The sequence below is a fragment of the Sitophilus oryzae genome, unplaced genomic scaffold (assembly GCF_002938485.1).
Source record: "Sitophilus oryzae breed Bouriz unplaced genomic scaffold, Soryzae_2.0 scaffold_465_pilon_pilon, whole genome shotgun sequence".
Lineage (NCBI taxonomy): Eukaryota > Metazoa > Arthropoda > Insecta > Coleoptera > Curculionidae > Sitophilus > Sitophilus oryzae.
Window position 1 is genome coordinate 1122532 of NW_022147046.1, and position 14836 is coordinate 1137367.

Sequence of the window (14836 nt, forward strand, 5' to 3'; positions counted from 1 at the left end):
GAATATTTTTTATAGTAGAGTTTGGATTGCTAAGACACATCCCTGCTAACTCCTGTATTTGTTAGAATGGGTCGCTCAGTGATCCATGATGTGACACTCTTGACTTGTTGTTGTTATGGAGGCTTTTACACACACTGTAAGAAGAAATTTGTTGGGTACACCGAACTTTTCCATAATTGCCTAAAAAGTGCATCTCTGTTCACAGATCGAAGGCTTTTGTTAGATCGATGAATGCAACATAAAGTTTAGACTGCTGCTTTTTTACTTTTTCCTGTAGTTGACGGATGGAAAATATGGAATCGACGGTGCCGCGGTTGGTACGAAAACCCGTTTGCGATCCTGGGAGGATTTTTTTTCTATATATGGGTGCAGGCGGTTTGACATTATTTTTGCAAGAATTTTTCCGCCGATAGCTAATAGCAAAATTCCCCGGTAATTACCGCAGTCTGATGCACTTCCTTTGTTCTTAAATATATTCACTATATTCGCGTTGCGAAAATCGTGAGGTACCTCTCCGCTTTCCCATACGACATCAAAGAGAGCCTTAAGATGATCCATAATTTCTTTACTTGCACACTTATAGATTTCCGCCGGAATCGCGTCACAGCCAGCTGATTTGTTGCTGTTTTATGGAGATCTTTATTTCCTGTTCTGTTATTGGGATGTCTAATACATCGAGGCTGTTATACTGAGATATTGTGTTTAATGCTTCCATATTGGGGTTGTTTTCTTGGTTAAGGATATGGCTGTAATGTTCTTTCCAGCGATTTCGGGTTTGTTCTTCCTCTTTTAGAAGTTCGTCATTTTGTGCCATGATTGGGCAGCTTACCTTCTTGGTTGGACCGTATACTTCTTTTACAGCCTCAAAGAATTTACGATAATCGTGATGCGTGGCGTACTCTTGAATCTGATTCACTTTTTCTGACCACCAGTTATCCTTTACTTGGCGCAAGTAAAACCAAAGTCTACCAGTCTCGGATTATGTGGATTTGCAGTGACTGCTTGATGTGCTCTATGCTTTTGTTCCAACAAAACCTGTATATGCGGTTGATTTTTGTTAAACCAGTCTGGTTGTTTCTTTTTGTTCGACTTTTCCAGTACTGCTTCGCTGGTTTTATGAATCGTACCCCTTAATTGTGTCCAGCCTTGTTCAGCTTCCAAGATTGAGATTGAAGTTGTCGGTGGAAGTGATTCTTTGATGGCTTCCCGGAGGGCGTATTGTTGTTCTCTAGACCCCGCATGTTCAATCTGGTCATGTTGTTTTGCATTTTACAGTGTGGATGTTTGGGTTTTAACTGGATTTTCATTTTTAAAATTAAAAGTCGGTGGTCAGTGCCGCATTCGGCATCTATTCTGGCTTTTGTGAGCATAACATCTTTTAGATGCGTCCTTCGAACGATTATGTGGTCTACTTGATGCCAGTGGCCTGATCTAGGATGTTTCCAGGTACCTTTGAACTTGTCCTTCAACATGAACCACGTATTGGTTATGCAAAGATTATACTCTGCGCATGTTGTTAATAAGCGTTCACCATTGCTATTTAGGTTTCCTATTCTATGTTTTCCCAATACGTCAGGCCATATTTCCTGTTGTTTGCCAACACGGGCATTAAAGTCACCTAGCAAGATGATCCGTTCGTGCTTTGGAATTCGTTAGAGTGCGTTTTGTAAAGCTTGGTAAAATTTATCCTTATCCTCAATTTTACAGTCAAGGGTGGGAGCGTAGACACTAATGATGTTGACGTAAGTTTTGTCTGATATGGGGTACCTTAGGGTCATAAGACGTTCGTAGACACCAATAGGTACTTCTGTTAACTTGGTGGCGATTTCGTTTTTGATCGCAATGCCTACGCAATGAATTCTTCTGTGTGTTGCGGGGTGACCTTTCCAAAAGAAGGTGTAATGGTCCTCAGTGAGACTATCTTCATCCGCAAAGCGGGTTTCGCTTAGAGCGGCAACATCTATATTTAATCGGTGGAGTTCCTGTGAGACCAGTGCTGTTCTTCTCTCTGGTCGATTTGAATTTATCTTGTCCAGTAGAGTGCGGACGTTCCACGCCGCAAACGTGAAACATTCATGTTTTTTGTTTCTCCGATGATACGCTCGAGTAGGCACCCCCTCCCGGAGATCCGATTGAGGGGGTATTTTACCTCCGGACGATAATTTTGTCCCACTCGAATGTTACATCATTGCTGTGTGTAAGCTGCGTGAAAAGGTTTAACTGTGGCGGTTACGCTGCCGCACAGTTTTGGCTGCAACTGTAGCACGGGATGGCTATGGCACACTGAGGACCGCGACGATAGTTCCCTTGATGTGCTACGTTCTCGGCGGCTAGGTGTATTTTATTACTCCTTTTCCCCAGAAGATGGTAGGTCTGAGGGTTGTATAAGGTTATACCGCCTATACTCGGACGTCAGAGCCTCGTTTGTGTAAACAGGGTGCACCACGTGAAGGTGAGGTTGACTTTTGGGTAAGCTAGGCTATATGTATCGCTTCAATACCCCTTGCACCCCAGTTTTGGATTGACCCACCTTAACTCGTATTTGTATTTTGCTGACACGTTGATGTACTTTTGCTGTTGTCCTCCAGAATGTTAAATGGAAGAAAGGACAGTTCTTTTGTTTATTATTGAGCCCTCGGAAGTGTTTCTAGGTAGGTTTATTTTGTTTATTAGACCTTGTTTGGTTTTAAACAAGAGTTTCGTATTTTTAGGGTCTTATGGACGGACTATTTACAAGGCACGGGCATTATCCAAGGTCCTAGTAGTATCCAAGGTACGGGTAGTGTTCCCCTGTACCGTTATTTTATGGACGTACATTATCTTATGGACGTACATTTTCTTATGGACGGACTGTGTCCAAGGTTATGGTCCAAGGTTACGGTCCAAGTTACGGACATTATCCAAGGTCCTAGTAGTGTTCCAAAGTACGGGTAGTGTCCCCATATTGCCACAGTATGGATACAGTGTAAGCCTCATGCTGCTTCGCTCCCATTTCTAAGCCTAGTCAGTAGCTACGGCTGTATTGATTCATGGTGTCCTCATCCTGGCCCTTTTGTTGTTTTGGCCAACAGGATCGCCGACAGACAGTACAGAGATATGAGCCCACCTCACGCTGCTACTCTTCGAAACAGGATTGCCTCAAGAACAGCTAAGTGTAGATTTAGGTTCAGATTTTCAGTCAATTTTCAGTCTTAACTTAATAACGTACATTTTAAATAATATCGTACAGACTATATGTAGTGGTTATATTATTAAGAACATTTATGTCGATTTAGTAGTTACAATATGATTTAGATCTTAGATTTCATTACATTAGGCCTTGTAATAGTATTTAACCACTATAATAATTATTAAAATTGTATAATGCTATTTACCATCAGAATTCATCATGAATAAATATAGTCATTAGTTTTAAGTAATATACAACTGTGTTTTCTTTCTCTGTACATGCCTGGCGCCCAATATCTATTTTTTTTTTTGTTTATTGTTATTAATTAGTTTTCTTTCCAGTGAAATACCTTATCCACGACTGCTTTCCGATGAAAAGCTGCCGTTCGCAGTGGTAATGTTTATAAAAAACGCTACAATTTGTTTAAACGTATTGTGTATTTTTATAAGTTATAAATCATAACTGAAGAATATCATACCAACTAGGTGAAATTAGTCAAAAAAGATAAGAATTGGCTATAACTCAGTAATTTTTGGAAAAAAATATATAGCTTATATCGGTAACTGATAACTGGTAACTGAAGAATACCATACCAACTAGGTGAAATTAGTCAAAAAAGATAAGAATTGGCTATAACTCAGTAATTTTTGGAAAAAAATATATAGCTTATATCGGTGGAAAGCTTTAAAAATGACGCTTTATACAAAGCCATGGCCAACTTTTGTTGCCATTTAAAAAAAATATTTGTGTCAGAATGTCAAAAATGACAGGCTTTAAAAAAAAAACGGAGAACACAAACTCATTAGAAATGTGATTATCTACAACTTTTATCTGAAAACTTTTTGTCTAAAATAGATTATAAAGGAATTAGGGACAATTTTTAAAATGGCCAAAATTTGTTTTTTTCGAAATATCTAGTAAGCCATGAACTTTTTCAAAAATCTGAAAGGCCCCACACATATTTATGACCCCACAAAACTGCAATTCTTTCCCCATTTAAACGACTCTCAATCTCCAGTAGTTTCCGAGATACTCATAGAGAACATTGTAGGAAACTCACTCTGTATACAGCTTTATCCATTACACAAAAATATACTTATAAAAATAAACATATGTATATGCTATCACTGCACAAAAATAATATTCATTCAAGTAATTGAATGAATATTGAAATAAGAATCTTCATTCAAGTAACATTTTCAACATGTGTTTAAAAACACAAATATCCCTAGAATTCGTTGCGAATTTCGCTATTATATGCAATTATAAGAATGAATGAACCTATGAACATATTAACCTACGTTTATATTTTCTTGATGTAAGAGTTATCAAAGCGAATGAAAAATGACAATTTATTTTCTAAATATTTCTACAAAATATTTTCTAAACGTGATCAAGATACTTTTTATTATCTTACTTTTTGCCATAAAAATAATGCTAGTTAATTCATATTAATTATTTTTAATAAATTTTTCTAATAAAAAATAAACTTAAGGTAAATGTATAATAATAAAAATTGCAATAAAAACCGTTACGGACACAATTTTTATATGTAATTAATAACAGTACATATATCTTTATCCATAAACATAATATAGTAAACTATGAGACACCTTTACTATTTGTTTTTTTTTTATAAAATTCCAACTATAGTATTTTTAGAAACATGTTTACTACAAAATAAAAATTATAACAACTTGTTGTAAAATGCCAATGTATTGAAGGTTCACGGATTATTAAAAAATTGTTTTAAATTATTTTTATTTCTTTACAGATTTTACTTTACTGATTTAGAATTTAATGGTTTAAATATATCTTTTTTAAATTTAAGAATTATAAACAGAAAATTTGATTTTTTTATGAGACATCCTGTATATTTTTAATTCGTTGAAAAGAATTTAAAATTACCTTTCCAAAAATATAGCATACTTGATATGATTACTCGATATGTATAATTAATCGATTATGAAAAATTCGAATATATCTCCGGTATTAGAATATTGAAAAAAAAATGTTTGATATATTTTTTTAAAGACTGTTATTGTTTTTCTGGTTGTTTTTCAAGAGTTCGCATATCTTTTTTATTACACCGAATATTGAATATTAAGATTCAATATCATATACCACAACTTTCTTAATTAATACTTCGACTTATTTGTTATTTTCAGTGGTATACTTTATTTAGACAAAAACTTTACTCGCGTCCAAATATAAACTTTTCGAAGCCCAAATACTTTTAGTACTCCCTACATATTTAATTTAATAAAATTTAATTAGAGGATACTGCTCGACCATATTACTTAAACTCATTACTTCGAAATAAAAAGGCATCCTGAAATGTCCAACGTTTTTATCAAAAGATCCAAACTTTGTAAGAGCGCCACCAAACAATAGCTGTTCCTTTAGCTTCCTGCTCAATTCTTTCGAATAAAAAACATGTTTCTTATTTTCTTAGAGATCTCCAAACTTTTTAAATCAAATGCATTGAGAACTGAATAGTATGAAGAGTAACTTTTTTTTTTGTGTACGTTTCAGTTACTTCTAAAGCCGAAGTTCAGCTGTATAGAAAAAATCAAGACTATAGGAAGCACTTACATGTTGGCGTCTGGATTGAGACCTGGAAAAGAAGGAGATAGCAACGTAAGTAATTTTAATTAACGTACTTTTCTGTTACTTTCTGTGCTTGTTAATCCTTTGTGGTATTTTTTGTCGTTTCCTTACCCACGCTCGTCGCAGGATATTATCAAGGTAATTAATTAGCTTATAAAGTAGCTTTTTATATACTTACCGAGGTTTATTTTGTGTACCTATATAACAAATTTATTTATATACAGGGTCCGGCAATATTGTATGGGGCATCTGTAGTCTGTAGCTCTTAGAATAAAAAAAACTTGGAAATTTTGTTTAAATGCTAACCCCTATAAGTATGTACTAGGATGTATTTCAGGAAAATATTTTAACTTTTACAGGGTGGCTCAAAAAAGTGTGAGTGGATTAGGATGATTTTTTTTAATGGAACATTCTGTATATTATTGCATTTTTGGATTTCCTTCAGATCGTTTTACGATATATTTCGATAGTCAGATATATTAATAAATAAATAAATAAAAAAATATATTTTTCAGCTTTTCTTAAAATAATTATTAAAAATACAGGCTGTCCAAACTAGCGATGGGAACTATCGAATGAATTAGACTATCGAATGGTTACCGAATGAATGATTTCGACTATCGAATGGTTTTATTCGAATAAAATCATTCATTCATTTGTATACTAAAGCATACGTAACAACCTCGCTGTACCACTAAATGATTATCGTTGAGCCACGACTATCGAATGCTTTTGATATATGAAATTTAGTATCCGTTTGATTTTTGTGTGCGTCAGTGCATTATTAGTTCTTCCAATTTTTTATAAATTCGCCGTATAAATACTGTGCTATTTTTGCGTTTATTAAAATATTTAAAATACTAAAATAGTAGTTTTTTTTAATTGACGATTGTGTGCGTGTGCAGGTGGTCAACATTTTTCCGAAAAATTTTGTGATTTTCCGTAGCCCGATCTTTCAATTATTTAATTTTATATGGTATATGGTCTATTTTTTAATGGAAAATTTTGAGAAGTAGCAATTTTTAAGAGAGATGAGATGAACTTACAATTAATTTTAAAAATAGATATTATTTGTATTTTAGATGTTTTAATAATATGAATTAGTTGAACTTAATAATCATATTTAAGTAATGTGGTTAAGTAAATGGTTATCGAACTCAAACTATGGGGTGAGAAAATTATATTGAAAGTTTTACACGTGCCAATTTTAAAAAAAAGTTAACGATGTGTGTATTTTGTTTATGCTAATTCTCTTACATGTAGTTTTTTGCGAAGAAATATTTAATTTATTTTTTAAAGTAAATGCCAGTAAAAGTAAATAATATTATTTTTAAATAGTAATATAAAGCATATAAATAATTTTGATTTCTAATTTGTTATTTATATTTTCCTTCCATTACACTGCATGCTTAGAAAATTAATAAATGTTGATATTTCATAATTTTAAAATTTGTTGCTAATATAACAAATTAGTTCTGTAATTATTATTTAAAAAACAACCGTTGCCAAAAAATTTAGAGTCTATATTATTTTTAAATAGGATCTAATATAAATAATTTTGACATCTAATTTGTTGTTTATATTTTGCGACTACTTAAAAAAATGTTTATATTAAATGATTTTAAATTTTGTCGTTAATAGGTATAACAAATTATTACTGTTATTATTATTTATTAAACCAGTCTTTGCTTAAAAACATTAAAAATCATTTTCCTACATCCAAAATAACAAGTATTATTGCAGTGTAACAACAGAATATTAAAAAAAAAAATGTTTCTTCTAAAATAAACAACTAATATACTTTTGATTTCAGGACAGTTCTTGTATTTTCAATATTTTTTTTAAAAAAGGCTGAAATTTTTTTTTATTTATTTATTAATATCTCTGAAACTATCAAAACTTATTTAAAAATATCTTAAGATTATGTAAAGTGATAAGAAAGGAAGCCAAAAATGTAATAATATACAGGGTGTTCCATGTAAAAAATCATCCTGATCCACTCACACTTTTTCGAGTCACTCTGTAGTGGTTAAATTATTTTTCTGAAATACATACTTTAGGTTTGCACTTAAACAAAATTGCTACAAAATTGCTAAGTTATTTTTTATTTTAGAAGCTACAGATGCCCGACGCACTATTGCCGGACCCTAAATAAGCAGTTACTTGGAGCAACCTTATTTATATATCTACATAAGCATAAATATATTTATGGTGCACAAAGAAAAAATTAATAAAAGAATTGTTAACTTCACATGTTTAAAAAATTTACGGTAAACAAAAATACCTTTCTTTATTGACTCTTAAGACCAAGACACCCATTTTTTGTTGACAAAAGAGTCCATACTAATTTTTATGTAGGCATGATATTTTTTTGAAGTATAATTGACTTTTTATTTGAGTATGGCAATTTTCTAAGAATATTATCATAAAAAGCACTGAAAAATAAAAATATCTGTTGTAAAATCCATTAGGTCACAGAGATAAATTTCTCGTTTGCTCTTGTTTTGTTTTGGGCAAATTTTCCGAACTACACACACCGGAAAAGTCTAGGGATATTAAAATTTTATCCATCCATCGTCAGTAATTTTATTATTTGCATTTCTGATATAATAAAATTAAAATAAACAAATAGTTTACAGGACGTATTGGAAATAAAAATGCGAAATTTACCGAATTTTTCAAATTTACCTTGATTTTTATTGAATTCAAAAAAATACACACATTTTTTTTTATTCTAAACTGTGAATTAAAAAAAAAGATAAAACCATTTTTACTTAATAAAGGGTATACCCTCCTCTACTGTTCATTACAGCCCTACATCGTCTCTCCATGCTCCTGATCAGGTTTTCGATCTCTTCTTGAGGTACAGTCTGCCACGCTGCATTCACGGTCCGAACCAGATCCCTACGAGTTTCACGAGGCATACCCATTCTCAAAATTCTTCTTTGGACCGCGACCCATACGTGCTCGATGGGGTTGAGGTCAGGAGATTGTGCCGGCCAGGGTAAGATGTTTAATTGATGAGCATTGATAAACTCACTTACCACTCTGGCTGTATGAGGCCGTGCATTGTCATGCATGAGAATGAAGTTTCTCCCAAAATCATTGGCATATGGTAACACGATAGGCTCAAGAATTAAATCACGATATGTGATTCCTGTTAGAAACCTTTCAAGAAAAACGAGATCGGTTTTTCGGCCTAACTGGACTCCTTCCCAGACCATAACTGTTCCACCTTGATAAGGGTGCACTTCCTGAACATGATCCAACCGAATAAGATTTCCCGGTTCTCTCCATACCCTAAGCCTTCTCGAATCCGGATGAATTCCAAAGCGTGACTCATCCGTGAAGAGAACATTGGCCAATTGTTCATTCGACCACTGAACATGATCTTGAGCCCACAAATATCGTACCTCTCGATTTCCTCTCGTTAAGGGTTGAGCTCTCCAGGGGCGTCTGCTTCTTAAGTTGACCTCGCTTAATCTATTGCGAACAGTGTCAGGATTAACGGGTACATTATGTGTTTCCTGGAGAATTAAACTAAGCTCTGGTGCTGTAAGAGTCGGTCGGCGTCGAGCATTTAATTGTAAAAAATGATCCTGCTGAGGGGTAGTAATGCGATGTCGCCCTCTGTGCCTTTAAGCAACATCACCACTTTCACAGTAGCGTGCACTTAATCGCGATATTACACTTTGCTTTGTATTTCATGCTCTAGCTACGTCGTTTTGGCGCATTCCAGCTTCGAGCATACCCATGGCCCTTAGCATTTCGTCTGTGTTAAGATATCTACGCTCCATAATGTCGTTTAATACTAAACAGAGTTATTTGAATGAATTCTGGCCAGTTATGATAAAAACATAGCCAGTACAGGTTAAATTGGAACAATTGATGCTAGGTGCTTTTTATACATTTGACAAAAAATGCACAAACACTTCTGCAAATATCCCAAATTTAGAAATAACGTGTGACTACTTCATTTCAATCGAAGTAGAAAGAATCGGCCTACAAATATGTGGTTGTTTATTCAAAACATCTATTTTTAACTTTAATAAAATGATATCCCTAGATTTTTCCGGTGTGTGTAATAGAAGATATTTCACTTTTAAAAATGTATGTTAACTAAAATATTTAATTAATAAACTGATATTAAATTATCTTATCTATGAAAAGCTTGTGTGTGTGTAATGTGTAATGCGAAAAGCAACAAATAAAGAGAACCCAAATTTGATGTATTTTTGTATTAGTAATTTTTATGTTTTCAATGTTAAACAATACCCTAATCTGTCTCACGCACCTGCAAGGTCCGTCTCTGCGTATAAACTAAAATCTGTCCAACAATCAGCGAAGATTTCGACAGATGACATCCAAAAAATGACAGATAATACAATTTACATGTATATTCCAGTGACAGACAGACTGTCATTGTCCTCTCGCATAGCAAACTATATTAGTTAAATTTTATTCACATAATTATTGGGCTGTTTGGTAAAATATTAAGTGTCATTCATGATGATAGTTATTTATCGAAAGTGGGATTTTTCTAAATCACCATGTTTCTCTTATAGTTTAAAAGAACACAATAATACATGTTAGGACGCTACCCAATATCAACAGCACCTTGCAAACAGGCTGAAAAGTTTCAATTTGACATGAAAAGATACATCTCTTATGATTTTTCGAGAAACCTAATAGTTTAAGAATTATTTGAGGCCAAAGTTCAATCCATTGCAAAATTTAAAGTTTTTGATGCATTACAGCAAATTTGATGGTTTTATTGGAACAAATCACCCAAAAAAATCATGTTTATCTTAAATTTAGTTTCTTAGACAATAATTGTTAATAATTGTCGGTAGTAGTCCAAAGAAAAATCGAATAGTTCGAAGATTTATTATAAAAAATTTTTATGAAAATAAAAATCAAGTTAAATTGTTTTTCTGTTCACCCAATAGTCTGTAAATGTTTTAAAAGTTATTGTAACTATATGAGTGACCACTTATGGTACTTAAATGAGGAATTAGCTGTTAGGTATCTCTTTACTTGATTCTAATGTTTCCGTATATACAGGGTGAGTTTCCTACGATGTTCTCTATGGGTATCTCGGAAACTACTGGAGATAGCGAGTTGGTTAAATAGGGAAAGAATTGCAGTTTTGTGGGCTCATAAATATGCGCCTTTCAGATTTTTGAAAAAGTTTATGGCTTACTACATATTTCGAAAAAAACAAATTTTGGCTATTTTAAAAATTGTCCCTAATTCCATTATAATCTATTTTAGACAAAAAGTTTTCAGATAAAAGTTGTAGATAATCACATCCCTAATGAGTTTGTGTTCTCCGATTTTTTCTAAAGGCTGTCATTTTTGACATATGACACAAACATATGTTTTTTTAAATGGAAACAATAGTTGGTCATGGATTCATAAAAAGCGCCATTTTTTAAGCTTTTCAGCAATATAAACTATAATGCTTATAGCCAAGTTCAGTTATAACCAATTTCTTTCTTGACTAATTTCACTTAGTCAGCCATGGAAACATGTTCAATCGTCGTTGCTCTCAGAAATGTGAAACTGTCACATTCAGACTTTGTAAATTAAAATAAACAAAAATGGTAAATATGAATTTTTCAAATGAAGAAAAGCATGTATGAAAACCGTTCTCTAAACATGTCTTTTCTAACATGTCATGTTTAGAGTGGTTCCAACATAGACTTTCATTATGACACCCCCCCTCATTTTTAACATTTCTTTCATTGTGGGGGGGCCACAATGAAAGAAATGTTAAAAATTATTTATATCATAATTATGTAGAACCAGGGATAGAAAGAGGTGAACAAATTGCATGGGCCTCCTCGATCACCTGACATATCAATTTTAGATTTTTTTATGCGGCATGGTTAACAACAAGGTTTGCAAAAGAACTTAAGAGAGGCACTTAAGAGGAATTAAGAGAGGCACTCGAAGAGGCGGTACAGGAGAAGTTTAATTAAGTCGAAAGGTCTGTTTTGTCTTTTTATACGTTATAAATCATAACAAAATAAGAACACCGTCCCAACTAAATGAAACTAGTCAAGAAAGATAATAATTGGCTATAACTCAGTAATTTTTTGACAACGATTATACTTGTTTCCATGGCTAACTAGGTGAAATTATTCAAGAAAGATAAGAATTGGCTATAACTCAGTAATTTTGTGAAAAAAAAATATTATAGCTCCTATAGCTGAAAAGCTTAAAAGGGCGTCATGGCCAACTATGGTTTCCATTTAAAAAAAACATGTTTGTTTCATATGTCAAAAATGACAGGCTTTAGAAAAAATCGGATAACATAAACTCATTAGAGATGTGATTATCTACAACTTTTATCTGAAAACTTTTTGTCTAAAATAGATTATATTGGAATTAGAGACAATTTTTAAAATAGCCAAAATTTGATTTTTTCGAAATATCTAGTAAGCCATGAACTTTTTCAAAAATCTGAAAGGCGCATATTTATGGATCCACAAAACTGCAATTCTTTCCCCATTTAACCGACTCTCTATCTCCAGTAGTTTCCGAGATACCCATGGAGAACATCGTAGGAAACTCACCCTGTATAAAAAGAAAAATGATTGAGAAAATTGTACTCGATAATGAGCACGAATTATTTTTACAAAAATATTTAAGTGATTTTGTATCAAAAAGATCATTGGAATTATTTAAAAAATTTGATTTACAGAGCGATTTTTTAGAAGATTTCAACTTGGTCTAATGATAGTTACTTTGAATGTGCTGATAACATTAAAGTATAAAATGTCTGTACCTATGTGGCGGACTCATCTCTCCAAAAAAATCCTTTATGGGTATTTGGCCACTGCACTGCAAGAAAATCTACAAAATAAAATAGTTATTTTTTGTAAACACTTCTGCGTTAAACCTAAACTGACGCTGCTTCTCAGAAGTTATGTTTACAGTAATACAAATTTGCCTAATAAAGAAAAAAATGCTTAAGGTTTCGGAAAGTTATCTCTGCAAAAAATAACTATTTTATTTTGTAGATTTTCTTGCAGTGCAGTGGCCAAATACTCATAAAGGATTTTTTTGGAGAAACATTAAAGTGTTTTTGAAAACATTAAAAGTAACGAATGATGCAGCTGAAAGAGGATTTGCGTTAATCGATAAAACAATTACCTCACTAAAGATAAATAGCAACTACAGTATTTGTTACAAGTAGTTCGAGAACATCGGCAACGTTTTCCAGACTGTTTAAAAAAAATCTTCAATAATAATATTGATTTAGATTAAATTTGACTAAGTAATTTTAAAACTACTTATAGAAAAAGTAAATATTTTTTTATTTAAACAAAACCCATCTTCAGTTAATGTATTTCTAATGTAACTATTTCAAATGGCTGAAGAACATGTTTTGTCTTTAGATTAAACAAAAACGAGATAAACTATGATTTTTAAGCCAATTTGTGCTAAAAATAATCTGAAAGAGTTTCACTGGTCTCATTATTGTAAAAAATTATTAACAATTATTGTCTAAAAAACTAAATTTAAGGTAAACATTTTTTGGGTAATTTGTTCCAATAAAACCATCAAATTTACTGTAATGCATCAAAAACCTTAAAATTTGCGATAACTTGAACTTTGGCCTCAAATAACTCTTGAACTATTAGGTTTCTCGAAAAATCATAAGAGACCTTTTTTGTAGAATGTCCAATTCTCTACAAAAATTATGGTTTCTCTATCTATATCTATAAAAATAAAAACAAGAAAGAAATAGTGAGGGAAATGTATAAAAAAGAAGAAAAAGATTAAACGGCTCAGCCCTCAACAACTCGCAACCGTATACACCAGTGTACACCAGTGCAGACACGCACACTCACACACTCACACAACCACACACCTACACTAGTGTACACTGATGTTACTGCCTTCAGGCTTCATCAGTACGGTAAGGAACCAGGAAGCGATGAAACCGATCCCAAAACACAATAAACCAGGAAGCAAACGATGCAACGAGGCACCGTGTGCAACCCATGAGATGGAAAAAAAAATGATGAAGAAACGAAAATAAATGATGGAAAATAAAAAGGAGCAAACGGGAGCCTAAAGGCTGATTCATGGTACACCGGGCCGTACCCAAGCCGGGCACGTTCCGTAAAGTAGACACGGTAGTAGAAGCTCGGCCCGTGCTCGGCTTAGCATGAATGCATAGGTATAAATACCATTTGACAATGTTTGGCCGTCCCTTCACCGTCGCACGGCCCCGGCCCGTCACGGTGTACCATGAATCAGCCTTAAAGCCCCAATTTACAGCCAAGAACCAGAGTCGCCCAGGATTGTGGGCTTCGTCCAGAACAGCCGCGGTGGTAGCCAACAGCAACCCGCCGCAATACCCTTAGCCGTGGTACCAATATGAACAAGAAAGGAATAGTGAGGGAAATGTATAAAAAAGAAGAAAAAGATTAAACGGCTCAGCCCTCAGCAACCACTGGTGTACACTGGTGTATACGGTTGCGAGTTGTTGAGGGCTGAGCCGTTTAATCTTTTTCTTCTTTTTTATAAAAATATATTTATAATAAAAAAATATGTAAAATCTTTTTTATGACACACGACCGGCTAGCAATAAAATTCATGAGGTGCAGAACAAAATTTTTCCATGGTATTCTTATGGAAAATAGAAAAACGTGGCACTCTTAATATTAATATTAAGGGCTCACATTTTAACTGGTATTTTTAGGTCAAATTGAAACTTTTGAGCCTGTTTGCAAGAACAAATTTTTATTTTTTATTTTTTTGAATCGCTCTAGTTTGGATACTTTATTATAAAATATTTATTTTATTTTTGTCTTTATTTGTATTTTTATATTTATAAAAATAAACATAGTGTTATATTTTTTGGGTCTTATATTAAGTTTTATTAAATAATGTCTACATTTGTGGCCAATTCATTCCTTAAAAAAGTCTAGTTATTTCGCCACTAAGAGAGATATCTATAAATACTTGATTTTAACAAAATCTTGCTGGGTAGAATCCAAACTAAAACTAGCTTAACAAATTACATAAAAAAATGAAAAT

The 14836-nt window shown here is 33.0% G+C and overlaps 1 protein-coding gene across 1 annotated transcript in view; it reads left to right on the plus strand.

Moving 5' to 3' along the window:
* The window catches only part of LOC115885861 (adenylate cyclase type 2-like), a 373787-nt gene that overhangs the window by 356610 nt on the left and 2341 nt on the right, over window positions 1–14836 (plus strand). Inside the window, exons 20-21 of the mRNA XM_030904883.1 lie at window positions 5705–5809; window positions 5906–5917. Coding sequence (XP_030760743.1) covers window positions 5705–5809; window positions 5906–5917 — 117 coding nt within the window. The remainder of the gene's footprint in view (window positions 1–5704; window positions 5810–5905; window positions 5918–14836) is intronic.